Raw genomic sequence first — 27,998 nt, 5'->3', positions numbered from 1 at the left:
CACCATTTTGTTTATTTGGCCACCAGTTTACTTTATCAGTCAATTTAATGCAATGGAATGCTTTGTTTCAAACGTTTCAAAACCCAAATCCCTCCCAGTATATTTCACAAACCCCCCCTTCCTTTAAATGTCAACCCTGAAATTCACCCCTCCTAGAAAAATAAAGACAGACAACATGAGGGTAAATCAAAATCACACACACAACCTTGAACCCCGGCATAAGAAGGGGAAAAGACTGATTAATCTGGTTACAAGCACACTTTCTTCTCCCCGTCACACTGACCACTCAGACACTGTTAACCGGCAATGATTGGAAAGAATCTTCCACTAAAGTGATGGAAAGCAGGAAGGGTATGGGAGAAGTTATTGTCCTTACAAGATGACAAATCTTTGCCATTTCAGTAACTGATATGGAATCTGCAAAAGTAAGGTTTTAAATCATCCTCCCAGATGACCAGAAAGCTGAGAGGGCCAACTCTGCCCCAGGTAAAAGTCAACAAGTGCCATTTCTGGGCCCTTCAGTATGTAAGATTATAAAAAAGGAAGAAAAAAAAAATCATTGAAAATATAAAATTAAATAAAACAAGTTTTCCACTTTTACATCTTTAAAAATAATTTAGTAGGAGGTGTTAAAGATTTAGGAAAATATGGAATATGACAATGTGGTTTGACTGTAAAGAAACAGGGAAGGTACCTTAGTTTGGTCTCAGCTATGTTTTGTATGCACTGTAATAGCAGCCCATTATTATAAATTTTATTTCCACCCTATGAACATCAACATATAGCCCCTCTGCCCTGAAATATCCTTTCACTCACATCACAGAATCAAGGTAGAATAACTGACTTTCCCCCTCCTTCATGGGGAGAGTATTACCAGTATTAAACTGCAAAATCTTAAAATCTTAGCCCCAGAGTATAAATGGAGGTAGTGGACAGGTAAAGAGCAGTTAAACATTACCATTACAATTTAAACTGATTTTGCAGGTTTTTTTGGCATAAACCTAAAAACAAAATAAACACTTCAAAAAGATAAAGTTGTTGTGGGCAGAGAGGCACTTCTCTGGGCTGCAGATGGTTAGCTGGGGTGGTAATGAAAGTACTGGCTGACGAAGGACCCTGTAACGCCCAGTGGCGGTACGATTAGTTAAGGAAAGCTTTAGTGTTCACAGACAGGGAGGTTTAAAGTGGAGGTGGTGGTGATGGTGAAGGGTTTTGTCTCGCCTTTTCTTCCCGTCTCTTATAACTCATCGTGTCCCTCTTCTACATCTGAATCATCCTCCTCTGCATCATCAAGATCCAGATCCTGTGGAAAGCGCAAGATACTCTTTTTAAAACCCAGGTTTAAAAAAAAAAAAAAAAAAAAAAAAAACCCAAACAAATGTTTTCACAGCCAATTATGACCATCTCTACCAGAAGGCCATGTGTACTAGCATGACTTCAATTTATCAAAACTAATCTGCCCTACCACAAACATGCCAGTAATCTGTGCAGAAAAACAAGTGCAACAGACATGAGACATTCACGTGTGCCGAGACCTGTTGTCACCAGTGTTTGGTTGCAAAGCCCTTTCCTCATTGCTGGAACGTGTGGACTAGCTATCGTTGACTGACTTAGTCCTGTCAGTGGTGGTAGTAAGTGGTGGGGAGGGGGATCATGGGCTGGGACTGGAAGGTAAACAGCTATAACAGTAGTGTTGGGCATTAGTGGCAATGATAATGATCTACAATTAGACTTCCCAGAAGCCGAAAGCCTGGGATGGATTTACAGTGCTTTCCACAAGTTTGAAATATACTTGCGATGGTAGCCGGGTGGTAAATCCTGCCATTACCCACAGCACAAAAATCTTCTACATGTAACAAACAACAAATAATGTGTCATTTTTAACATTTATTTATTGAAATATTTATTTATTGAAATTAATTTTAATTACATTGACATTATATTTAATTTTATTGGCAATAAAATTAATTAATATTATGCATTATTCTGCATTTTAAATTATGCAAAACTACAGCATTTAAATGGTAGCGTTCTCCTTGCTTTGTCATATAGGGTCTCTCTCAGTGAATGGGACACAGATTTTACTGTCACTAGTAAAATCTATACGTTAAATAATGTGTATCAAATGAGGTTTTTAGTCTTTTTTTTCCTGTGTGGGAGCATCCAAGCCAGAGACTACAATAATTTACTATGAATTAAATGAAAATCAAAATAATAACAGTTTGTGTAAACAAAATACCAATAATGCCGAATAGAAAAAAACCTTAGCATGTGACTTAATTATAAACAAGCCTGAAATCCACCAGGACTCGTCTATTGCAGGCTGATCCTTTAAAATGAGATATAAAATATGCATTTTTACAACGGTCTAAAACATTATATGAAAGGCCATAAAGAAGACATTGTCTTAATTCATCAACTGGAGTTCATTAGCATTAGTTCATTTTTTTAATGAAATCATATCCTTTTGAAGTTTAATAATCGGCTGTATCGCAATGTTTTTCCATCCCAAAATATAAAATGTCTTTAAATGGTAGGCTAAAACAAACGTCTTGATCATTTTATGTACTGAAGACTTTTTATATTAAATTTAAGAAAACTCACCCAGTGAGATTTTGCTTTATTCGCACACGTGGCTCCTAAAATAAATTTTAGAGTTTGCACACAGAAGCACACACACTGAGCCCCATCTTTGTTAAATATCCACGGCGTCTCTGCAGTGCATGTAGGAATGTCAGTGGGAGTAGCAGTTTTCACACACACAGACCGAAAAGGTATGATTAAAATCATGTAGGGAGATTTAAAAAAAAAAAAAAAAAAAAAAAAGCTTTCATGTCAGGTTTGTAAGGAGAGCCACATGAAGTCAAAGCACAGTTTCAGTCAGTGCCACAGACCATTATGCGAATAAAGAAACATTTCTAGAGGACATTTACTGTAGGACCAGAGTTCTATACTTCAGTATACTTTATGGATTAAAATTTTATTTTATGTGCACACATCTCCCTGAATGATGCCAAAACTTTAACGGTTGATAAAGAAACTGGGCCACTTTAATGAACTCATCAACCAGGGCCTGTTTACACCTGGTATTAAGATGCGTTTTGGTCAGTTGGATCAAGTAAACAAGGGAGACGCATACCCATTTATACCTGGTGTTTTTTTTTTGTCCACTTCTGTCCTGATTTCTTTGAGGGGAGGGGTCTATGTGCAAGGGCGGCGCCAGCCGATTTTGCTGGGGCTTCAGCCCCGAATGTTTTGAGTCTAGCCCGGAATGTAATGACTGTCACTGAGCAAATATGAAACTGGACAATAGCTTATGTAAACCCCCGAAATCATAAGTTGCTTTATTTCATTGCGCTTTGGCTTTGCATATACTGCATACAGCCTCTAAAAATAGACCTTAAAAATAACAAGCGGATAGGCTACCGACTGCAAAGAAATGTATTCTATAGGCTAGATTAAGTCGTGACGTAAGGAACGCCGTTTGAGTCCAAGCCTCAATAGTTTCACTTGAGAATGCCATCGACGCCGTTTATGAGCGTTATTTATTCATTTTAAACAATCATTTTAAAAAGTTAAACATTTTAAATACTTACAGTCTACACAACAGTCTCCGTGCTTACAGCGTCACAGATATTAATATTTTAACGATTTATAAAAGATGAATCATTGTCTGGCCATCTGGAATTTCGGTATGGAGATAAAGGTTATATATAAGGTTATAATTATATATTTTTTGTAGTATTACACCACATTGTGTATGTATATTAGCACCATTTGTTGTTTTCTTGTGGTATGAGACCATAGACTAAAAAAAGATGGACGACGCGACGCCGCTTCCTTCCATTGTAATGAACTGAAGCCAAAATGGCCGACCGAATGGGCGCTGACATGTTACGCAATACGTCAAAAAAAAAAAAAAAAGAAGTTTGGAGCCTGGGCATGCGCAGAAGGAACCGTCAGTGGAGCCGGAGGCGGAGCCGCGGTATCAAGCTTCCGCCCAAACGCACTCGCAATCAACCACGCCCCCTGAACTTCTTACTCGTTTTTTTTATTGGCGGTTCACATTGAACTTCTCTTTTGCTTGCTGAAATAAGGTAAGTTAAATACAAATACAACAACTAACGACTTAAATTTAAAGACATAATAATATACTATATTAAAACTGACGTTGGCTATTTTTTAAATGATTTAAAATGAACAAGTCTTTCACGATGTGTTGGACACTATGGTTGGACAGCAAAATTAACGATCTTTAGTTAAACTGTATGATGATAACTTTGACAGACTGCATTATGGCGACCACATGCATTTTTTTTCTCATATAAAATAAATATATTTTGAATGGATTGTTGTTTCATTTTTGTTATCTTCATTTTATGATTAACGTTGAACAAAATGACCTCACATTTCACAACCACCAGAGTTCAAACGTAAGTATAAATATCATAAAAATATATAGAAATAAATGTTCTATTTTGATTTCAGCGTTAAGCTTCTAATTTAAGAATGATATAAGCTAACTCAAGTTTTATTAGTTATTTGTCCCAGCTATATTCAATCCGTCCGGAAATCAACAATAGCTGCATAACGTTAGCTCTATTATTACGAAGGTTTAATTAATTATATTTTAACCTGTGATTTAAGAAAAGCGCATCTACATCACCAATATCGATTAAAAATGGTTCTGTAAAGTGTTTTATGCCAAGCATGCCGGCTTACCTTAACAAGACCTTTGAATCCTGGGATGTTTTAGTTCTCTAGATGTTTTTCAAAATGAAATAAAGTTGATAACGAAAACTGTGCGCTTAAAAATGAGTGGATAATAAATTATTAGTGATAACTATAATACATTGGGATAGGTCAAAACATATCGTAATTTATGCATTTTAAATATATAAATTATACACAATTAAAATATGCACAAAATATTCTGTTTCTAGAGCAATAATAATAATTTTGAAACAGCTAATTCAGTAATGTTAGATAAACTCAATAATATGCCACTAGAAACAACTCAATGGTCATCCTGCCATTTTAAATAAAATTAAACTAACGGTAATGTTACAGGAGATCGATTTGCTGTAAGTGCTCTATAATTAATTAGAGTAGGCTATCATTAGTTTTGTCCTGCTAATTATTTTTATACCCATAAAAATAATTAGTAACTGCCAGATAACGATCACCTGCTTTTTTTCTGTCATGGCTAACGTTAAGCATGTCATCTTAGCTAATATCATTTATTAATTAGCTTATAAAGCCCACATTTAACGTTACCGGAAAAAAACTGAGTGATCCGTCAGATCCTGTAGGTCTGTTAGTACAGTTTACTGCTGAACAACTCATTTTGTCGTTGTAAAAGATATCACTAACTTTTAATTTTCGATTTCTGTGTTAATCTTCAATCTCCCCTCGAAGCTCCGACAGTTAAGAGAAGCTGTCAATCAAAATTGTCAATCAAACCGACACGCCCCGTTTCTATATCAAATTGCTAGCTAAAATCAAACTTATCACAAAAAAACACAATTGAATATATATATCAGCGTGATAACTACCTTAAATGACCAAAACCATCTTTCTGAAATTTTTTATTGGAGTGTAATTAATTATTTTTTTTTTGACAAGCGCCATTCGTTTGCATTGAGAGGGCGGGGTTTATGACTTGTACTGCATCCAGCCTCCAGGGGGCGATGAAAGAGCCCGTGGCTTCACTTTTCAGAACGTATGAGACACACCCGTATGAGACCTGGAAGCGCTGCCGTGTGACGTCAGACTTAGGGCCGTTTCATAGTCAACGCATCTGTACGCATACGCGTCCCCGAGGCTACGCATCGTTACGCTTCGGCCGCCATTATGCGTCGGTGCGTAGCCAAATGTGTCGTCCTAGTTTTTGATACGCGACGCGCCGATGCATGCAATACTATGCGTTGTCGGTGGGGGCGACATTGCAAGTATTGTACATTAATTCAAGTACATTGTGTTTACAGAAGAAGAAGGTTTGAATACAATGGCGGGCGAAGAGGAAAAATTATGCGAACTTATACGTATTCATAAATTCGACATCCTAAAAAACACTGGAAATGTCTCTTCTCGTCCAGGCTTTGCATGGGAAGCACCAGAGACACAAACTCCCCATCCTGATCTCTTTTTTTGATTTAAAGGGCGAACATACCCGAACATACCACCGTCTATCTCTGCGTTGCCTTTGTTGCCGCCGATGTAAAATCAGCAACAGAATATATTCCTCTTCAGTTGCCATTTTGATCTGAATATCACCCGACTCTACTACCCCCTGTTGCGTGAGCGGTGTATTGCATACACGCATCGCCCGTGACGCTTACGTCCACTGTTTAGACCAGGGGTACTCAAGTTCAGAGGCCAAGAGGGCCGCATTTCAACCAAATGAAACGCGAAGGGCCACAAGTTATAACTTGGATCGTAAGACTTTTTAGGCCTACTTAAGACAATATTTGTAGTTTTACTGTTTATTTACTAAAAGTGCAGTTTATTATCTAGCGAAGTCTTAATAGTATGGTGTCCTTTTTAAAGTGTCACTTAATCATTTTTTTAAATGCCATTTATCATGTTAATAGCTTGTCTTGCTGTATTCTTAATGTACAAATGTGTAAAGAAAAACAAGAACTGATGAAAAGAAATCCTTATTCATTCCTTATTCATCCTTATTTCATTTCTTTTCACAAGAAATTTAAGGTCTGGCTGTTGTTCACTGGCTGATAAGAGTTTGTCCGTAAGACGAAAACATTGCACTTTTTTTATAGTCTTTTTATACTCCATTGCACCTTTTTAACACTTTTTATAGCACCTATTTATACTCAGAGAATAAACGTTTTATTATTTATATTATTATTACCTTTTAATTTGGTAAAAATCCACAAATTTTTTTATTTTTTTTTTTAAATGTTCAATCACATTGATAAATCGGATATTCTCCGTGAGCTCAATTATGTGATGACAGATCTTTAATGGGAGCGCTGCTTGCTTTCGGTTTATAACACATTGACATTAAGAATAAAAGGTTTGTTTTTCATGCTGCTCGGCAACTTACACACTGCAAAGTTTGAGGAATGTCAACTGCATTTCATCATGGAAAAATAAGGTTACTTTGTTTTTTACTTGCGCCTTTGATGGCGTTCACGAACACAAAGTGCTCGACACATGCGCACTAGAGAGATTCATGCTTGTCTAGTCTTTTTCGCTCAAATAGTTACAATAAAATGTCTTAAATTTGTACTTGTTTAAAATTAGAGTTGCTGGTATCTTTTAATCCCCTCAAACAAGCGCTCTTCAACACGGTTGGCTATTGTGTTTGTTGTTACTCTTACTCCGTCTTATCCGTTTCTTTTCAGACTGAAACAACAGCCCGTTTCAGTGCTGACACCTTGTGGACAAACTAAATTAGTGCAAAAAGTATTCAATGCGCGCGTGCAAAGTGCCTTCAGTTTATATTGTTCTTTGCGGTTAGAAAAACTGTGCTGCGCGCGTACACAAGACGCGTTCTCTGCTGATGATTACAGCGTCACGCGCACTGTACGCCTACCCTTGTGTACGTGAAAAAAAAAACGAAGTAATATTTACGCTAATTTTAGACGCAATTTATAATAAATATACATTTATATGTAGCATGATGCGGGCCACAAATTTAATGCTGACGGGCCGGATGCGGCCCGTGGGCCGCCTGTTGAGTACCCCTGGTTTAGACTATGAAAGGGAGCGCGTCGCTCGCGTTGCTTGCTCGCGTTTCTCGCGTTGACTATGTAACGGCCCTTAACCGGATGGGCTACTCAGTTTCTTCCTCTCTGTTGAATATGCAGCTGGTAGGGGAGGAGCTAGCACAGTCAACCGCAAGAGTGCGAAGACAGTCAGCGAGCAGGAAAGAAAAAATTAAAGAAAAATGAAGCAAACGAGACTTTGGGGATTTTTCGGAAAGAAGTCAGTGGGTAAGAATTCAGTTTTTTATCCTTAAAGTCTGAAGATCATCATCTGGCTGGCTTTCACTGTAGGCCTATTTGTTTAACTAGCTAGTTATTACTACCATAGGCTAATGTTATACGTTAGCACTTGTACTGGTAACTTCTAGTACCGAACCTCCTCAGGATAAAAACACAGGAGAAGAAGCTGAAACAAGTGATAGAAGATTGCTCACCCACTCAAATAAGAAATAACATGATCATCATCAAACATTAAAAACGGTGTGTAAATCAAAAACCCGCTTAATATTACCAAAGGGGGACCACCTGTGACCTGTCCCGCATTTTGCGGGAAGCTTTAAAATTTGAAGCTTTTGATTTGAAATGTGAAGCTTTGTTGTCCCGCGTCACACGGGTCATAAGCAGTGTGCCGCATTTTAATTTTGTCTGCATCATTTTATTTAATCGTCCTTTAAAGTAATTGTTACTGTAATAAAAATAAATAAAAAAAAAATAAATAAAAAACTTGAGTGATCCCTGTATTTACATAAAATGGTCTGGGCTAAGCCCCGGATGTCCTTCAATGCTGGAAACGCCCCCGTCTGTGTGTGAGTAAATGTATATGTGTACTCCCTGCAGAGTCTGTGATGGCCAGCTCCTCCCCTCTGGACTTCCAGTGGGTGGAGGGATAGAGTTTTGGGTAGGGTTTGTCTTCAAACCAAACTTAGGTCTTCAGCTGACAAAGTTTAAATTCCATCTGGTTAGCACACTTCCTATAATGTTTTCGCATTATGTCAGTAGGCGAAGAGTAGTTGGTCTTTTGTGGCTGTTCAAAGTAGCGATGTCATTGAGAAAATTCTCACACCGGTTTTGAATTCACGATCACACATACTCTGTCCATAGGCCTATAACTTGCAGACATCAGGGAGCTGCTATCTATATGTGGGGTATTGAAATCACTTTTGAACGCACGCTCGCTCTTCACTTTCAAATTTGCAACGAGTACTCCATGTATAGGGAGCAGCAGGTCTTACTTCACATTTTACAAGATGAGATATCTGTCAATGACATTCAGTATCTGTTGCGTACCAAATCCTCTGTTAGTCCTGTCAGTCATCTCATCTCTCCTTCCATATTAAGTGAAATCTGACTCGGCTGCACTGTGCTGCGACTGCAGCTCATGCTGCATGGAGCAGAGCAGACGCTTTCAGTTTATAATTGTAGCGTTGGTTGTCCAACTGAACTAAATGGTTTTTATTTCTATATAAAAAAAGCAAAAGACCGTGACGGTGGGGGCAGTGCTGTGGTGGCCAAGTAGTGTAATCAATGCATGGCTAAACATACAGATTACCGCAGCAAGCCTAGTTCAAATGCATTCGACCACATGAGCGTCTACACCATGAATGCATCCAGTCGCTTGTGATCGCAATGACAAACGCTTCTTACCAGGTGTAAACATGGCCTCAGGCTCTTTACAATTGCCTGTCTGGTCCTCTGACAGATTTGCAGCAGGGTTTTTACCCCCTGCAGAGCCAGGAATGCCCATGTGACAGCAAACAACTGCCACTCCAAAAGCAAACTCAAGCTTACAACTAAGATTATGCCAACGATCATTTTTATTTGTATTTATATATACACAAATACAAATCCAACTAAAAAAAAAAAAAAAATAAATAAAATAAATAAAAAAAAAATATATATATATATATATATATATATATAATTAGATTTGTATTTAAACGTATTTGTATTTTTGTTTTGTTTTTTAAATGGATGTGAATATGCAGAAAGTATCCAAAAATGTAATTACAAAATTAACATCAAGTCGAAATTGAGACCAGCATTTCTATCTGTATCCAAAGCCGCCTCTACGAGGCAGTGCACTGGGCAGACATTCAATTGCAATCCAATTATGGTATAAAAGACTCCACATTAACTTTTAATACAAATGTTAAATTTAGTTATTTAAAGTTAAACCAAAATTACAGAAAAACAAATTTAATTGCAGTAAAGTTATACATACATCTGATTCCTCATCTCCTGCTGGTGCCCCACCTTCTTTTCCTCCACTCTCCAAAAACTTTGTGAATCCATCTAGTGTTCTCTCACCATTGTAGTCAATTACCTAAAGAAAGGAAGAAAGGAAGAAGGAAAGAAAGAAAGATTTGTTGTTTGCAAGAGAGTCAGGAAACGGTCCAAGACATCTCAGTAACTTGTTTATGGTGTTGGTCACAGCTGGGTAACCTTGCAAAACAGGGCTCTAAGCAAAGATTCATCTTCACAGTAACCTTAAAAGTAAACCCAACACACTCATTTACCATAGTGGTCTTTTATTGTCAACAAGTCTTCCAGTCACTGCTCCATTTCCTCAAAACACATTTTGGACTGATGAGGTTTTTAATTCTAGAACTAGATCCATGGGGAACCTCTCTCTCTCTCTCTCTCTCTCTCTCTCTAAGAATCTAGACAAGGGATGAATTCACTGGGCCAGGAGTGTCTCGTTTCCATGGCATGTGTTGCGAGGCAGGCTATATCTCAGCATTTCTAAATCTGGAAGCTAATCATTATCATTAAGTTGCTTTGCCAGAAAAAAAAAAAAAAAAAAAACCCATTTAAACATTTAAAGAGTAGTGGACATAAGCTTCCTGACCTGAGTGTGCCACGGGCATAATATACATCCACTAAGCTAAGGCGGTGAACTGACTATAACAAACTCCTCCAGCAGCAGCCACACTAATCCATTAGATCCATTATTTATATATAAATACACGCATATAGGCCAGCTACATGTGTACCATATCTATGATCTGACATTGCGTTATTTTTTTTTTATATTCGCAATTCATTATTCTAAAAACACTAATATGATCACTCGCGTGGCCTTACCTTACGGTCATCGCCAGCAGGGAAGAACTTTAGCGTGGGGAAGCTATGAACTTTGACAACTTCAATCTCATTGGCTGTGGAGTCCATCTTGGCCACAACAATGTTTGCGTTGTCTTTGAATTTCTCACCCAACTGATCCCAGATGGGGGCCAGCTGCTTACAGTGACCACACCATGGGGCATCTGGATAGAAGAAAAGCAAAGGAATAAAGAAAAATCAAACAGGTTTGGAAAAGCATAAAGACAAGTAAATGACAGCTCTTTTATTATTGGGTAAACTGTCATTTTAATTGGACTACAATTGCTCTCTGATTTGTTGCACTTGCTCAGCATGACAGAAGTTATTTGTAATGGATATAATCCTCCAAAAATGTGATTGCACATTGCGTCACATATGCTTGGACATACATGGCTTGACTATACGAAACCCCATCGCAGCAACAATAACTGCAAATAAAGTTGATATTTGTGATAATGCTGTGACATGAAATCAAGTTGGATAATGGCTAAAGATAGTTAGACTTGTAAAGGGTACAGGGTAAAGAATACAGAAATATGGACGTACCGGACCTAAAACAGTTTCAGGGTATAGAGGAATACAATACACAATGAGATTAAAGATTTGGAAAAAAAGCTGATGGTTTTCATGTCAGGCACTGGTTACTGACAGCTGGAAGCATGCTGAAATCCAACCCACTGTTTAAACATTGGGCAGAGATGGAAATGCAAATGATTCACATGCCCAAAATTTAAGGCCTCCTAATAATGCCCTGAAATGACAAAGACCTCCATTTGTTAGAAAGTCAGTCACAGACTGACCATCATAGACATACTACTAGTTTGGCAAGCAGGTTGCTTTAAATATCTCTGGAGCCAAAATGATCTCAGCATTTCCTATTATAACATGTTTAAGAGTATATGTGAGTATACATGTGCCAAGATTAGCAGTATGCTTCTAGACAGGAATCTTGTGTTTATGATGCAAGGCTTTGAGAGAGGCAATCAAGAGATCCCACCTTAAAATACACCAGGCAATTTGCCATGATCTCTCAAAACAACTGGTCAGACAAACGCAAAGACAAGCAACATTAAAAGCTAGAGAACCTGCATCCAAGCAAACATTTATATAGAGAAAATACTTACAAAACTCTACAAAGACATTCTTGGCAGGGTTGAAGGCAACCTCTTCAAAGTTCTTTCCCACCAAGACCTTGACAGGGTTCTTATCCCAGTCTTCAGGAATGTCCTGACTCATCAGATGAGGCTAAAGACAACAAGACATTAAAATCATTCCAGAGAGACAGAACACATTTTGCTAACATCATTAAATGCCAACATTAAGCCACTATTGGTGCAAAAATCCCCATCTGATTATCAAAATCTGTAAGTTGGATATCACAATTTTCATATCCATTCATAATATCAGCAATCTAGCAGAGACTAGTTTCCTAATTTAAGACAGGCACTGTTTAAACCTTAAACCCATGGAATGTTCACTGCCACCTTTAGTTTCCCCTCTGTGAAGGCTGTGCAGAAGGTGATTATGTTTTCTGCTGTGATTTCTGAGGTTTCTGGTTTGTATTTGGTCATCTCTTCCTCGAGGGTGATGAGGCGAATAGCTGGGCACTCTTCCTTCTTAAGGCCAAAGAACTCCAGAATTCGCTGGTTATCATCCACATCACTGTCAATAAAGATGAAGAGAATCTGTGGGGAAAGCAAGTTAGGTTAAATTTAAATACGTTACAACCCCCTCCCCTCTCCTGAAAAAAAAAAAAAAAAAAAAAATTATAATAATCTTAAAATAAAAGGGGCACCCACCTTGCCTTTGAAGCCCTCTGCTGCCTTCTTAAATTGGTCCATCTTGTCCTGGAAGTCTTTGGCTGTTTTGGGTACAAACATTAGGATGTGGGATTTGATGTCACCGCCAAAGATTTTTGGAGCTGTCTGCAGAAGAACAAGAGTTTCAGAATCTGTTTCTCCCTCACAACCTCCAATCTTTAAATGCATTCAATTTCTCATGTCAGTGAAAATACAAATACTGCAACCTGGGTCAATTTCTAACTCTAGATGTCAATATGGAACAGACAGAAATGTGGATACAAATGTCAAAATGGTACCTGCTCTGTGAACTCAATAACCAGGGGAAGCTGGTTGGCCTTGATGAAGGGCAGTAGCTGTTCTTTGCTGATCTCTCCATCAAAAGTATTCCGACCCTCATCAAACTTAAAAAGAGAAAGAGAGAGAGGGATTACTACAAGTCTCATTTACACTGCATTTCTCAGTGGGCACGGCAACACAAATCTAGTGAGCAATATTCCCTGTTTAACCGAGTAGGGAAGTATGCATCAATCAGCACAGAAACGTGACTAACAGTTGTTTGTCGTAGGGCAGTGGACATTCTAGTTGACAAATGCAGTGAGCATTAATAGCACACATAAAGGAGAGCAGCTGCATTCTGGTATGAAGCAGTAGGGACAATGAATTTCATAGTGCGTGTTTGGGTACTAAGATACCAGAATCTCAGAAGGACAGTGGGACAGTGGTCAATGACAAGCTCAGCCCATTCATGATTATAGATTAAAAGAAAATCCACCCATCCTACTGAGAATGAATTACTGTAGGCTAGTTTCACGTTTTAAAATAAAATTTCCATGACATTTTCAGTATGTTGAGATTACCGGATAAAGTAAACCATACAACGCTCTACTCAGATCATTAAGGCTTGCAAGGTTTCACCCAAATTTAGCTGAAAAATAAAAAAAATAAGTAAATAAAAATTTTGGTTTAATGCAGGGGTGCAAACCTCAGTTCCTGGATGGCCACAGCCCTGCAGAGTTTAGTTTCAACCTTAATTAAACCTACCTGATCCAGCTTATCAAGTTCTTCTGGCTTTTTAGATAACTGCAGTGGAAAACCAAACTGAGCCATTAGTTCCACCCCTGCCTCAACATGCATATCTGTAGTTTAGTTTGCTTCAAAGTGGGTGGGATTATAGACTGATCATTATAGTTGCGCTGCCACCTCATCTACTGACCACGATACAACCATTTCTTTTTTCAGGTTGCGTGCGATGGTCGTTTAAAAAAAGTCGTGCAAACAAATGATACTGCGGTGGCTGTTGACTATCTAAATCTAACGGGTCTGGCGTCTTGACGCAAATCCAATGATGCTGGTAGTGACAATTCTCTCTGACCAGTCAGTGATCTGCAGAGCGGTATGGCTCGCTTGGAACCTCAACCGAGGTAGTACCAGGTACTAGGTACTGTACACAGTGAGCTGTATCGAGCCGTATTATGCAGTTGAAAAGCGCTATAAACTCAGGAATGTGGCCCTCCAGGAACAGAGTTCTGCAACCCTGGTTTAGAGCAAAGCATACTAACTGGAGAAGGAAAGATGTCTGATGGATAAGAGTAGAGATCAGTGCTTAATCAGTGGATATTTAATCAGCAGTACTGAGGTTCTTTAAAATTCACCATAACAACAACATGCATCAAGACGTATAGCCTGTGATCGGATCTCATCTCTGTGTGGGGCTCATCTATATCAAAAGCAGGCTGTCCCATTCAGAGTTGATGCACATCCATTTTCTGAACGAAGAACCACTGAATACTTTAAGAATTAACTAAATCATGTCCATAACTCTGCACATTTCCCATTTGTGGAGTTGATCCTCTAACCTCCACACCAAACAGCATCAAGAAAATTCTGATATGTTCATTTGATCCTGTTTTGCAGGTGACATCAATAATGATTCAAATACATAATCAGACAAGCTACTGTAGTTTTACATGTTAGATGGACAAAAACAGTGAGTTTAGCTGGCTTGGCTCTTTGAAAAGCAGAAATAACAGGTGGCAAAATAGGCACATTTGAAATTTTACACATTTGTAAAAATCACTGTGGTGCTCAACAGCAATGGGTGATGTGGGTCTAAATCTAAAAGTGACAGCAAAAAAAAAGTGACTTTTTTTAGGATATTACACAAAACGTATTAAATGGGTGACAATGATTTACTGACCCTGATAAATGAGAGCATCATTACATAAGTATTCAAAAGGTCAAGGGGAGATCTGCTGTCAGCTTGAACCGGAAAACCAAATTTATTGCACGGCTAAGCAAAAGACCAATAATAGCAATGGTAGCATTGCCAGAAAAGACTAGATGCAGCAGGATCACCTTACCATAGCTGCGCCGAGTACTTGAAAAATTTTATAATCTAAATAGCTTCTCTTAAAAGGGGACATCATGAAAATCTGACTTTTTCCATGTTTAAGTGTTATAATCAGGTCCCCGGTGCATCTACCAACCAGAAAACCTGAAAAAGGACAACCCAGCAACGTTTTGACAAGCCTTTCTCTGCAAACGTGAAAAAACGAGCCGCTCAAATTTCGCTCCCCTTGTAAAATAGGAAGGGGATCTTATTATAATATTACCACCCCTTAATCTGCACGATTCCACCCATGGCACTGTCATTTGGTTTTCGCAAGTGAAAGGGGTGTACCAGTTTTAAGGCTATGGCAAATGTTCAATCAAAGCATGATAACTGTTCTGTCGTTGGCTGCACAGACGAGCACAGAACACTATTTAGAGTCTCTCCATCAGTGTCCAGCTCCAATTTGAACAATGTAACGCTGAACAGTTACTGATAATCGTCATTTTGGCTGCGTGAGATACTCCAGCTTTGTTGCTGTTGACCAACCGAAGCACGAGCTGTTAAAGCTCTGCCCGCTTGTGAAAAGCAGGCAGGGAGCAGCAGCTCATTTGCATTTAAAGTGACAAAAACGGCACGTTTTTGCTTGCAACCAAATAGAGGCAAATTTGACAAGCAATAATAAATTATTTGTGGGTATCTGTGGGGTTTTTAGCTGTAACTTCACAGACACATTCTGGGGAAACCAGAAAAAAAAAAAAGGGGCATTATAGGACTCCTTAAAGAGCTTGATGTTTAGCTGATAATATTTTATCACCACCCTGTGTAAAGCATGTGATTGTTCCGATCCAATGCGTGTTAAATAGGACAATAAATAGTTTAGTTTTTCTCAGTTGCTTTGGTGCATTTCTCACATCACTATTTACATTTGCACAACAGTTAATGCAGTTCTCAAAACAATTAGTACAAACTGCAAAACCTAGTTGATAACCTGCAAAAGCGTGTCACTTGCTCAAAAAGGATAGGTCATTCCTCAAAAGCAAGTATTCATGTCAATGAAAGTGTCAGTGTCATCAAGAGGAAAAGTCCTGACACCATTGTTTATGAACAATTTTTGTCATGTTTTCATTATGACAGTTTACTCTGTCAGTGTTTTCCAATGCAAAAAAGTCAGATCTTGGTGACACTACCTGAAAATGCTCAAGACGGCACTATATACTATTTGCACAGCCATTTGAAAAATACAGTAAAGTTATACTTTACTGTATTTAGTGAGGTACGGAGTACAAGACACTGAATATGTATGTTTCACATTTTTACTGCATATGCTCTGTGCAATTCTAATTTGTTCACAGCATTGTGCAAAAGAAATACACCCTTATTTGCAACAAACTCCCTTTGAGTAGAGCTGTGCACAACTGTAAACAATATTGCAGTACATATGGCAAATCTTTACTGTAACACTACTGTACACTACAATACACTAAATGTGTGATGCAGTAAAGCTGTACATCTAAATGTAAAATGTACAGTGACAAGTTCTTGTCCCACTGCAAGCTTCATGTATGACACAATGACAGTAGTGCAGTGCAGATTGTTTAGTGCTGAATTACTGTCCATTTATACACACCTGTTCTCCCAACGAAATGTTTGAATAATTTAATTTACAGTGGTTCTCCCAACATTTGCCTGCACCCTTCGACCAGCCTCAGCCATTGTGAGGCCGTGATTGACAACATGATCCACAACTGTAGCCCTGATTTCATGTACTTGGCCTCTTCCTCTTCCCCTGTTTTGTCCCCTTCCCCTTCTTCCCCGCACCCTTACCCCTCTTCCACGAGGCTGACCTTCCATTTCTGTGTCACAGTATTGTAGAAATGGTACACGCCATGTCCTGCTTGGTTCATATATGCTTGTAAAATGGGGGTTTATGGGATTCAGCTCTGACAGTGATTGTAGAGAAGTGGCTTATTGGTTGCAACTAATGCTTCACACCCCCCTTCTCATTAGTGAAAGTTGAGATTCACTTGAGAGAAATTGTTCAATTTAGGAGACATTTTCAGGAAAAAAAAAAATTTGCTTGACAGATTTTGAAAACTAGTTCAACCTTTTTGTATGTAATGACTCAAACAATGAAATGAGGACTATTAGTTTTATATGGAATGACTATTCAGCATTCACAAGTATAGTTAATTTTGACTGACATGACATAAGCAAATGATAATGTTATAAAACAGCAGAGAGTTGTATGAAAGCAATTGATGCATGTCCAAAAGCATTTGCAATTTGTTCGAAGGAATGAGAAACTGCTACTATGATGTGCACACTACCACCACCACCACCACCACCACCACCACCACCACGCTCATTCTAAAGGTAATTAGGCATGTGATGGTATCAAATTTTTATGTTGCGATTAATTGCTGAAGCTTTTATCACGGTATTGAAATAAGTTGAAAAAATTAAAGTGCAATATAATTAGGCTATAAAGAACAGGTAAAACTTTAGAATAAGGTGTCATTTAATGCATTAACTAAGATTGAGCAATAGCTATATTCGTTACAGAAAATAAAATGTTAAGAAATACAACTGATCATTGTTATTTTTATCAGGTCCATTACATAAATTCTTTTGATTTTAGTAATGTTATTAAACAGTAACTAAGAAATTAACATTAACCTAGAATAAATAATGCTTTATAAGTATTTCTCATTGTCAGTTTGGTAATAATGAATTAACATGCTAACTAATGAAGCTGTATATTTCAGCTTTACTGAACAATATCAAATAATCAGAACATTCCTAATCACTAGGGCATGTTGTAGTCCAGATTAAGATATAAAACGGTTTAAGTTTGAAAATAGCCTATTAAGTCTTTAAGTATTAGGTGCTATGACTTTGAAGTGCCCACTATAACAATATCATGCATATTCATTAGCGTGATATATCGCATTACCTAATATTGGCATATGTCTAAAGGTAATAAAAACAACGGTTCATTATGCAAGGCATGGGTGTCCAATCCTGATTTATGTACCTCTTAAAACATAGTTATGTATAGTATATTGCATTTGTCAATAGATCCTCCCAAATTTTACACATTGCACTTTTAAATAATTCACACCCAAGGCTTACACAAAACAGGGATGAGGCCTGGCTGAGTTGCGTCAGTAGTGAGTTTAATCTTGGTTATGGTAAGGAGAGTGACACTTCCAGTTCACCAATCACCACACACTGGTTTAGCATTTAGAGAACATTGCGATTTTCAGAAGTAGGGGCTTCACTGACAGAGCGTTACTGACAAACTGGGAAGGGAGGAGCTGCAACAATGTAAAATGTGTGAAAAATGTGTTTGAACATTCAAGGATGAAACATTCTCTAATAGACCCCAAAATCAAAAATCAAGACTTGGAGAATATGTGTACCTTCTTAAAAAGCACAACACCATCCTTGGCAACTTCAAACTTTGAAAAGACTGCATCATCAGAGGCGATGCCAAAGGGTATGTCATCCACAGCCTCTGCGGTTTTAATGAAGGCCTTGGCATCTTCAGATTCAACATCCTGCAGAGAAAACAAAAAACAGATTAATACACTTAATAAATAAGTTAAAAGGGAAACAAAAACTCAAATCTAAATTAGCTGAAGAAAAGAAAGAATTTTACCTTAAAGAACCCAATTACTGCAACCTCATTATCAGCAATAAGAGACTCAGCCTGTGTCACATCACTTAAAGTAGTCGCTGCAGGGCCAGTTCGCTTTTTCAGCCAGTTGACGATATCATCTGCCTGTCGACCAGCTGCAGACAGAGCATGAGCATCTCATAGTGAAACAAAGGAACCTGGTGGCACCAAGCAAACACTTACAAAGCAGAAATATACATTTATAGAGACGCCTTTGCAATTAAGAAACAATAGCTTTTTGGGGGCTTGTTGAGAGGCTCAGCTATGTAAGGAATTTAAAAACCCTCAAATAAGCATCATAGGAACTAGAGGAAATGTGCAAAACTTACATTAATGCATTTGGCAGGTGATTTTTTCCAAAGCAACATGCACTGCATTTAAGGCATATTTTATTAGTTCCTGCATTCCCTGGGAAACAAAGATTAATTCTAGCTTAAGTAATCCATCCACATATCCTCATCCATTTATGATCATTTATGACCACAGGGCAGGAATTGCATGTCAATCCAAATGACATGTCACACACGGTTTCAAAGGTTGTCTTAATCATGATCTTCTTAAACCAGTAATGAGTGCCACAGGTTACAGCAGGAATGACTGATGCAACACGTCAGCAATTACACTTTGGTTCTGAATTTGATCATGGCTGAGTGCTTATGAAATCATGCTTTACAGAATTCCTGCTAGAGTACTTCCATCAAGGCTCCGGATATAAAATGGCAGACTAAACTTCAGTAATTCTTTTGTTCCAGCCAGTTTCTGAGATAATTCTGCAATCCCATAAGGGAGGATTTCCCTAGTTTCAGCCTCAGATGCCACACCCACGGACAGTTGGCTGAACGTCTGATGCATATGGCACACAAAATAGGAAACACTTCAACATTTCAAATCGCCATCCGATTGGTTGAATTTTACAGGATTTCCTGGAGCGTCTCATTCTTTAAAAGGTCCACCTGAAAACAAAGCAGTCATGATGCCAAACCCCCTTGTGGAAGAGGAAAGCCAGTGTGTTTACAGCTGTGACAATGAGCGCTTACCAGAATCAACTAAAGGCCTGTTCACACCAGGATGAATATCACGCGAGATTAATGCCTACATTTAACGCCTCGTGACTAAACAAAGGGCGCCAATGTGAGTGTGCACACCGATGCGAAAACGCGAGGTGTAAAAGAATCATTTTTTAAAAAACACCTCGGGTTCGTTTTCGGGTTCGCCGCGTTAAAAACTGGCAGACCAATGAGATTGGCGCTTGTGTTCACGTGCCTGGAGCTGCTGAAGTTACAGTAAAACGTGACTTGGTGGCGCTCAAGCACAAAACGGGCTTGCCGAGCACACACTGATACAAAGACAATGAAGAGGAAGCAAGTAGACGAGGAAGACCCCTACAAACTATCCCTGCGTCTCAAACAGCTCCCTAGTTTCCTAGGTTGTGTATGTATCAGTATACCGTGTAAATGAATGTGGCAGACTCCCTGATCAGTGCCCCGACTACTGAACTAGGGAGCTGATTGAGATGCACACTATGGGTGCTCTGCCAGTTCTTGGCCACACCAACAGATGTGTATTATTTCTGTATTTTTACAGTTTTTTTTCTTTTAAATTCAAGAAATATAGTTGAGAATGTCCATTTCATAAATATTTTATTTGCACCACCGTTTCTGACTACCATCTCTCATATGTCATATGTATGCCATTTAATATCTGCATTTTTATCTTCTTTAACTTTATTAATATCATAAATTTTTATTTGCACTACCGTTAAGCACAAGCCCACATACTGTCAGGGAGTGAATTTGCACGTTCACTGTGTATCGCCAGTGAAAATCACTTTGGTATGAACAAAAAACATCTTGAAAAACACTGGCGATAAACGTGTGCGATATTCATCCCGGTGTGTACAGGCGTTAAATGCTCGATTTTCAAAAGTATGTGAAGTTTGCGGTGCCACCGTTGCAGTTAACTTGCACAATGTTCTTTAATGAATCATTTAGTAGATGCACGCCAGACTGTGACGTATGCGGTTCTATTATTGTAGGGACACTGACTTTAACATTTTCACACCCCTAAACATGACGTGGAACAAAATGAACTGCGATTGGTCGCTTTACACAGTGGTGTAAAGTGGTGTACACCCTCTTGGGTAGACAACGGCCAATGAAAACGGTAATGGAGTCCAGAACTTCTGCTGTCAGTCTAAAGGACTGGCAACGTGAGACTAGGATTTCCCAAACAGGGTTCGCAAACCCCTAGTGGTTTGTGAGGGAATTGCAGGGGAATTGTGAGTTAATGTAAAGCTAATTAACTAAATCAAAGGTAATATTAAAAATAAACAGGGGCCTCATTTATAAAACTGTGTGTACTCAAAAAACAGGCCCTGAAAGTTTGTACGCCACTTCTGCCGTATAGGTTTTGATTTATAAAAATAAACTTGACGGTAAAATTTGCGCACCTCCACACAAACTCTGACCCATGCGTACCAACATTTTGGAGACAGAGCAGTTTGGCGACACCGATGGTGAGCTGAGGGAAGGATTTAAAAGAAGGATAAAAGAAGGATTTCAACTTGTGTGGAAATCACATTTTAATATAGGCATCTACATTAATATTAAAGCACTGGAATTACATTACGCAAACCCCTTAGCATTCCAGTCAAATTTGTCTAAAATAAGCATAAGCAGTCAGAATCACTGTCAGTCTTACTGCTATTGAGTAATAGAATTTGGAACACACTGAAAAATGGTAAAAAAATTCTGCCTACTTTTTTTTTTTTTTGTAAACAGATGCCTGCAGATGACTACAGATGGCAGCTATTAGCTAGAAAACACAACAGGATCACAGCCTGAAGCCTTACCAAGCTCCATTTCAAATTTGATAAAAATATCTTAGAAAATGAGTGTTTTACACATGTTTGAGTTTATGTCTAGGCGCTCCACAAAAAAAGCCACTTGGAGACTCCAAATGGCCCTTTGGAACCATCAACACATAAAAGGCTGTTATTCTTCAATGCTTTAATGTACAGTCATAATTTTGGGCTCTAATGAAAGGTTACACTTAGAGCTATTCTATCCCTTATCCAGATTTACTGTCAAATATTGCTGACATATAGTAACTGAAGCATTAACACATTATAGGGTTTCTTCAATTCTTGAAACTAAATTTTGTCCAAATAAAGATACAAAAGTGCTATGGTATTAAAACTTTATTATTAGAACTCACACTATATATCTCAAACTATTTACAAATTTTATAATTATATTTCTTAGATGTTGGCAACATTATGACAATCGCGATTTGGCACAAAGGCTATATATCTCACACTATTATATGTCAAACTATTTAGTATATCCATTTAGCTATAACATCTTATCTTCTGCTGGTAGGGTTCCTCTCCTGCTGTCATCTTGTCCAGTCTTCATCTGATTCAACGTTAGATGATCGTCTGTAATATAAAAAAAGAAAGAAATAATTTAGACATTTTTTTTGTAGTTATTTTTTTATACATCTTTTTTATACTACAGTTTTTTTTACAAGATCACACTCATATAAACAGAAACACGTGCACACAAAGAAGTCTGGCATATATTACTCAGTGCATGAGTACACACATGGACACAAATAAAAACCAACAAAGGTGAAAAAAATACTATAGTAAATGTATAGTAAATACTATAGTGTTTTTGAACCATACTATAGTAAAGTGCTTGAATTAATTTATTGTGGTAATTCTACAGTTGCTGTGAAAATAAAACAACTATAGTAATAAGAAAATTACCCAACAACTGTAGGGTATATTATACTACAATATACACTACAGTTTACTGTAGTAAAAACTAAAGTATACTACAGTATTACAGTTTATCAGTTCACTTTAGTCAATACTACAGTATGCTATAGCATTCATTACAAAAGTGTTGTAAATGATATAAAAATACAGTATACTACAATTTACTATAGTACGGTTCAAAAACACTACAGTATTTACCATAGTATTTTTTTTCACCTGGGCATGCATGAATGCAGAGACGTATGTTACATAACTGAACGCAGAAACAAATATAGACAGAGACACGATCCATATCCACCGTTGTGTGAGCGCATTCATAACTTTACTATGGTAAACATATAGGCTACTGTATGAGCGTACCATGGTAAACATGAGCGCACCTCACGACAGAAGTTAGCAGGAACACATCGTACAGTCATCGAACAGTAAAATATGTTTTAGAATATAATAAAACACTTACTTGAGTGACGTCGATCAGATCCATAACATCTCCGTCCAGTCAATGGATAAAACACCACCCTGTTGTCCAGAGATGCTACGAACTTATCACTGCTGCTGCCGAGTGGATTGTTTCACACGTTCTTCGTGTGAGAAGTGTGTTTTCCGCGTTCAATTCGACATCGTTTTCCTCAAAAACTCTACAAACTTGTTTTGCAAACAGTCCCCCTTCAGCTTCGCCATTACGCATGACGCGCGATTGGAAATCTAGCTTTGCGCTCGTGTCTCCTCTCGACAAGCAATCGACTTCCCACTAAAGCCGCAGATCATTGTTTTCAGAAATTCATTGGCTATCAGATATGACCGTCATTTTCAAGCTCTGACATTACTGGTTTGCTCTGCTGTCAGTCAAACGGAAGGAGGTACCTTTCATCTGACTGGGTACTCTTTGGCTATTTCTGCCTAGTAACAGCGACCAGAGGCTCCAATTGGTCCAAATGAGGTGTCAATCCAAAGGTTGAAGTTCAGCGGCCATTTTAAGATAGAGAAACGGGGTTTGTTTTGAAATGAAAATGAAACTAAACTCTTGAAAGTGTAATAGCTATAATAGCATTGCCGGCTAACGTGAAATGATACTACTCTGCTCCATGGATGTTTATTGACAAACACGTATTATTGACTAAATATTTCACTGAATTGGATAGCCTGGACCCTTTACAGAGTAACTACACCGTTTTTATTGGAATGTTATGGATCAGTGCACTTTGAGGAAGCTTCATATGGTGAGTTCGCCCAGTTTTGCGTAAATTTTTTGTTGGTCGGTGGTCTGACAAAGACACCGATTGTTTTTGCTGTGTTGATTGTATCTTAAAATGGTTTACATCATTCGAATCACAAGAATCTCAGCTTTCCGAAGATATGTGACATGTTCAGCTTAATGTTTTCTCAATATCGCTGTCCAAGACGTATAACCGCTTATCATCCAGTGTACCGCCGGCGGTACACTGGAACGCTATCTGGTTAAACCAAAATTATATGAATTTCGATCACTTTTCCTGCAATTTAATAACGAGGAGTGCTAGGAGCACAATAATTCCTCTTTAAACTAAACTGCAGATGTTATGACAAAATATTTTAGTGAGAATGATCAGTGATGTACTTAACTTCGATATTGTGGAAGACACTGTTGGATACGGTGGCCGAGTGGCCCACCCATCCAGTTTGAAGAAGTCCAATGATAAAAGCTTACTGTACAACCACAGCTGCAGGAGGTGTTGATGTCGTGTGAAGGCATCTTCAAACAATTATAAAAATACCACTGTATTTGAAGGATACAATTTGAGGTAAGATTTGCATGTTTCCTTTTTAAAATAGCCTACTATGTCAGTGTTTTCATGATCTTTTCCAATGTCTTGTATTTGACGGTGTTAACATGGCGTCACGTGGATGGGAATATGCATGGAAATGATATGCAGATGAGGTTATGTATAGTAAAACTAGGCGTCGTAAGCTCCATATATGGTGATTTTGGGGAGGAGACAGGGTGGAAATGCACATACGCAGTCTTCTGCTGACATGGATTTATAAAAGGTTTTTGCACGGGTTCTAGCGTATGCATGGTTTTATAAACCTGATTTTTTTTGTGCGTACGCAGAATCCAGCTTTTGCGCGTACGTACACTTTTAGGATGAAATCTACACAAAGTTTTATAAATGAGGCCCCAGGAGTGCACATTTATTCAAAATAAAACTAAAAGTGTGGTATATTTTAAATTGTGATTATCAAAATGCAGTTTAAAGTATATAGCCTGTTGTGCTACCAAGTGAAGAGCTACACTTTTCTCATTAACACGTGCTGCTTATAATACCATGTTTTCAGAGCAGCTTAGTTCACACTAAATGCTGCTTCTTATAAACTTAATATCTACTAGCACATCAGTCTAACATGCACTTGTAAATTTAATGTGTGCCAAGTTCACTTTATATTTCACATGGTTTCCAACATTTGAGGGCATAAGTTTACAGTATTTTACCACAAATCCATTAAAATAAAAAAAGAGGATTTGACATTTTCGAAAATTAGAGGTTTTGAACTTTTGAAAGAAGAATTTAAGATAAATATTAGTATTTGTGTAAACAAGCTAGTTCTGGTTTAAAATAACAAATAACAAATCAAAATAAAATATTAAATTATTTTTATATTTTACCCATTTACATGCATATTATGTGACTTAACCAACATCATGGAACTGTGATCATGTAAATGTGTCATTAAATTGAAATATTAACTTAAAATCTCAGGGGGTACTTCAATTAAATATTTTACATCTAAGGAGTTCAGGTTCAGCTGACAAAAAAAAAAAAAAAAAAAAAAAAAAAAAATATATATATATATATATATATATATATATATAGACTCCTTTGCCATAAGCAATCTTTTTTTTTTTTTTAGACTTTAACAATTTAAAGTCCTAGAACTTTTTCTGAGGCTGGTCTTGTCTGAGTAATGAGTAATAAACACCCCTGTAGAGCAGCAGCCTACAGCAACAAGACCACAGGCAACGTGAAGAACTGCACGTTGAAGGAAAGGGGGAGGGGCCTTATACAAACAGGCTGGAATGCAGGGCTTCCACGTACAGAATGACATGCACGTCTTCAGCATGTAGCACTCACATTCATGGTACATAGGCATCTGACTCGTCTAAGTTGATCTATATTTTACAGTATACAATGACATTTCAATTACACTTTAGCAATTCAAACGAAAATAAAGTAGTTTATACAATCATTGACATCATTCTATATGTTTTTTTTTAACTTGTTACTGATAAGAAATAGCCAATTGTTTATTCAAAGATCTGAAATCCAAATAAAAGCCTTTTCACGAAAGCTTAAAAAATAAAAAAAAGCTGAAGACATTCTGGTATGTCATATACAAATAGGAACATAAACATCATGCAGATAAATTATCACTAACCAGAATACTCCTTGGGGTTCTCTTTCTCTCCTCCCTTAAAGAACTTGATGGTGGGATATCCACGAACACCAAACTCTTGAGCGAGCTCAGATTCCTCTGTGGCATCTACCTTAGCTAGTTTGATGTCCGAGCCCTCAGCTTTCAGCATGCCAGCTGCTTTGGCATATTCAGGAGCCAGGGCCTTGCAATGCCCACACCAGGGCGCATCTGCAATAAGCAAAAAGTGGTTAATTCAATACATTTTACATTTACTTTCACTGAATGTTTACTGATTTTATTGCTCAAGCATTAATTTACTAAAATTCAACTCAAGCCGTAATTTGTCTGAAATGAACAACTTAGTGGGGTGCATGACTAAACGGCATGTAGTTTCATTTGGGTGTGAAATTAGATAAACTGAAATAACCTGTCATGTAGTAATACAAGACCAAAATTCATAATGCTTATGATGAAAAGCAGTATGTGCATCAAATACTCATCACAATCTTATCAAATAAAATACTAGTGAAAGCCTGCACTGTTTACACTTTCTATTGTTCACAAGAAAAAGTTTTTGAATTTCTCAGATTTATTGTGCAACAAAAGTTATTTTTCTGAAGTACACGTCAACCTAGCGCTAGACCCCTGGGAAGTCCCGCCCATATTACAAGCTATCACGCCTCTCATTATGACGAAACAGTCGTGGACACCAGTGATTGGTTAAATTGGGGGTCTATCACGACCTTGCATCAGGATATACTTTTAGAGAAGCCAATGAATTTAGCCCGGTTAAGGCAGATAAACTAACAAACCCATGAGCCCGGTAACACACAAGTTAAGAAGTCTTTTCTGATAAGAAATTAATTGATGCTTGTCCATTATATGACCTCGTCTCATTTGCATTAAGTGGTAAAATAGAAAGAAGCACCAAAAAAATAACGTCGAAAAACACGCGTAAGTGTAAATCAATGTCCATTTTCAACAAAAACGAAATGTAGAGCTTCCGTCTCAAGGCTGTTATCGCCCTGAATATGTATTCGACACTACAAATGTATTAACTTGGATAGAATGCATTGTTCGTAAAGGGTTTCACTGCTCTTTTATTTGTCAAAACTGAGTTTGAGTGAGTGGAAATGACGTCTGTAAATAACTACATTGCGTCCGCTTATGTGAAAGCTTTCAATATTGCACTCTTACGTTAGCACACGTCTGTGTTACATCAAGGAGTTACAGTCGTGAACAGAGATCAAGCATTGTGGCTGCAAATTAAAAATAACTGATTTCACTGATAACTGGTTTCGTTTTGCAGTTTCCTCATGCACAAACTATCGTCATAAAACAGACATACAAAACAACAAGTCAAACAAAGCTGGCGACTACTCACAAAACTCAACAAGGACATTTGGGTAAGTTTTGAGCGCCTCTTCGAAGTTACTTTTCTTCAGTACAAGCACGTCCTCCTCCTCGGGGATTTCAGCCGTGATCGTAGCGGCCAGTGCACACACAACCAACAACTTCAGCATTTTGGATAAACTCCAAACGTGCCAGCAATTAATGAAACTATGATGGAAACCGGGGAGACTGTTAACGCGGCGGGTATTCTTTCACCTTTAACAGTCTGAAGTGTCGCTTGAATTTTGTGTCTGCCGCTAATAACGTGGCAATGTGCGCAGGAAACAGAGAGGAAAACGCTGCTGCGCATGCGCATTTATGAGGCCGAACGCTGTTCGTGTTGAATTGTGAGTGGACCGCGCGTCTCCTAGCACCTGGAAGTGAATCTGCCAGTCTTGAATACGAACTTACAAATCCTACTATGGCAAATGCTTAGCACATGAAATATTATTTACGCTACGCAAGGAGATTTGCCGAAAAGTTGGCCAGTCAACTGGCAAATTAACTCTGATCACGAATATTAATAATATGACTGCCTGACTAACGCTCCAGGAAGGAAAGCGAGCATATCGTAATTAATATATGTATGTTTTCTTTGCATGTTTTTGGCTGTATCTGTTTAGTAACCACGGCCACAAATTGAACTTTTTCAAATCTTAAAAGAATTAAAATGATTCTGTCCCGTTATTAGGAAGAGTTTTCAGTGCACGAGCGTATTGTAGGACACTGGTCAAAATAAAGTCAAAGCATCTATCCCCCTTTAGATATTTTTATAATATGAAAA

At 38.0% G+C, this 27,998-nt stretch overlaps 1 protein-coding gene across 1 annotated transcript; it reads right to left on the bottom strand.

Annotated features, from left to right (window-relative positions):
- Window positions 1-11: 11 nt before the first annotated feature.
- On the bottom strand, window positions 12-27,521 carry p4hb (prolyl 4-hydroxylase, beta polypeptide). The gene is made up of 11 exons (XM_067374712.1): window positions 27,207-27,521; window positions 25,844-26,050; window positions 18,628-18,761; window positions 18,389-18,526; window positions 12,931-13,035; window positions 12,632-12,757; window positions 12,317-12,517; window positions 11,957-12,077; window positions 10,815-10,996; window positions 9,952-10,053; window positions 12-1,303 (listed from the first exon to the last, which is right to left on the bottom strand). The coding sequence occupies exons 1-11, from the start codon at window positions 27,343-27,345 to the stop codon at window positions 1,238-1,240; spliced, it is 1,521 nt and encodes a 506-aa protein (XP_067230813.1). The 5' UTR covers window positions 27,346-27,521; the 3' UTR covers window positions 12-1,237.
- Window positions 27,522-27,998: the final 477 nt, after the last annotated feature.

Source organism: Chanodichthys erythropterus, chromosome 21 (assembly GCF_024489055.1).
Source record: "Chanodichthys erythropterus isolate Z2021 chromosome 21, ASM2448905v1, whole genome shotgun sequence".
In the NCBI taxonomy this organism is placed as follows: Eukaryota; Metazoa; Chordata; class Actinopteri; order Cypriniformes; family Xenocyprididae; genus Chanodichthys; species Chanodichthys erythropterus.
The sequence above is the reverse complement of the archived record's forward strand: the minus strand, read 5'-3'. Positions and strand labels throughout refer to the sequence as shown.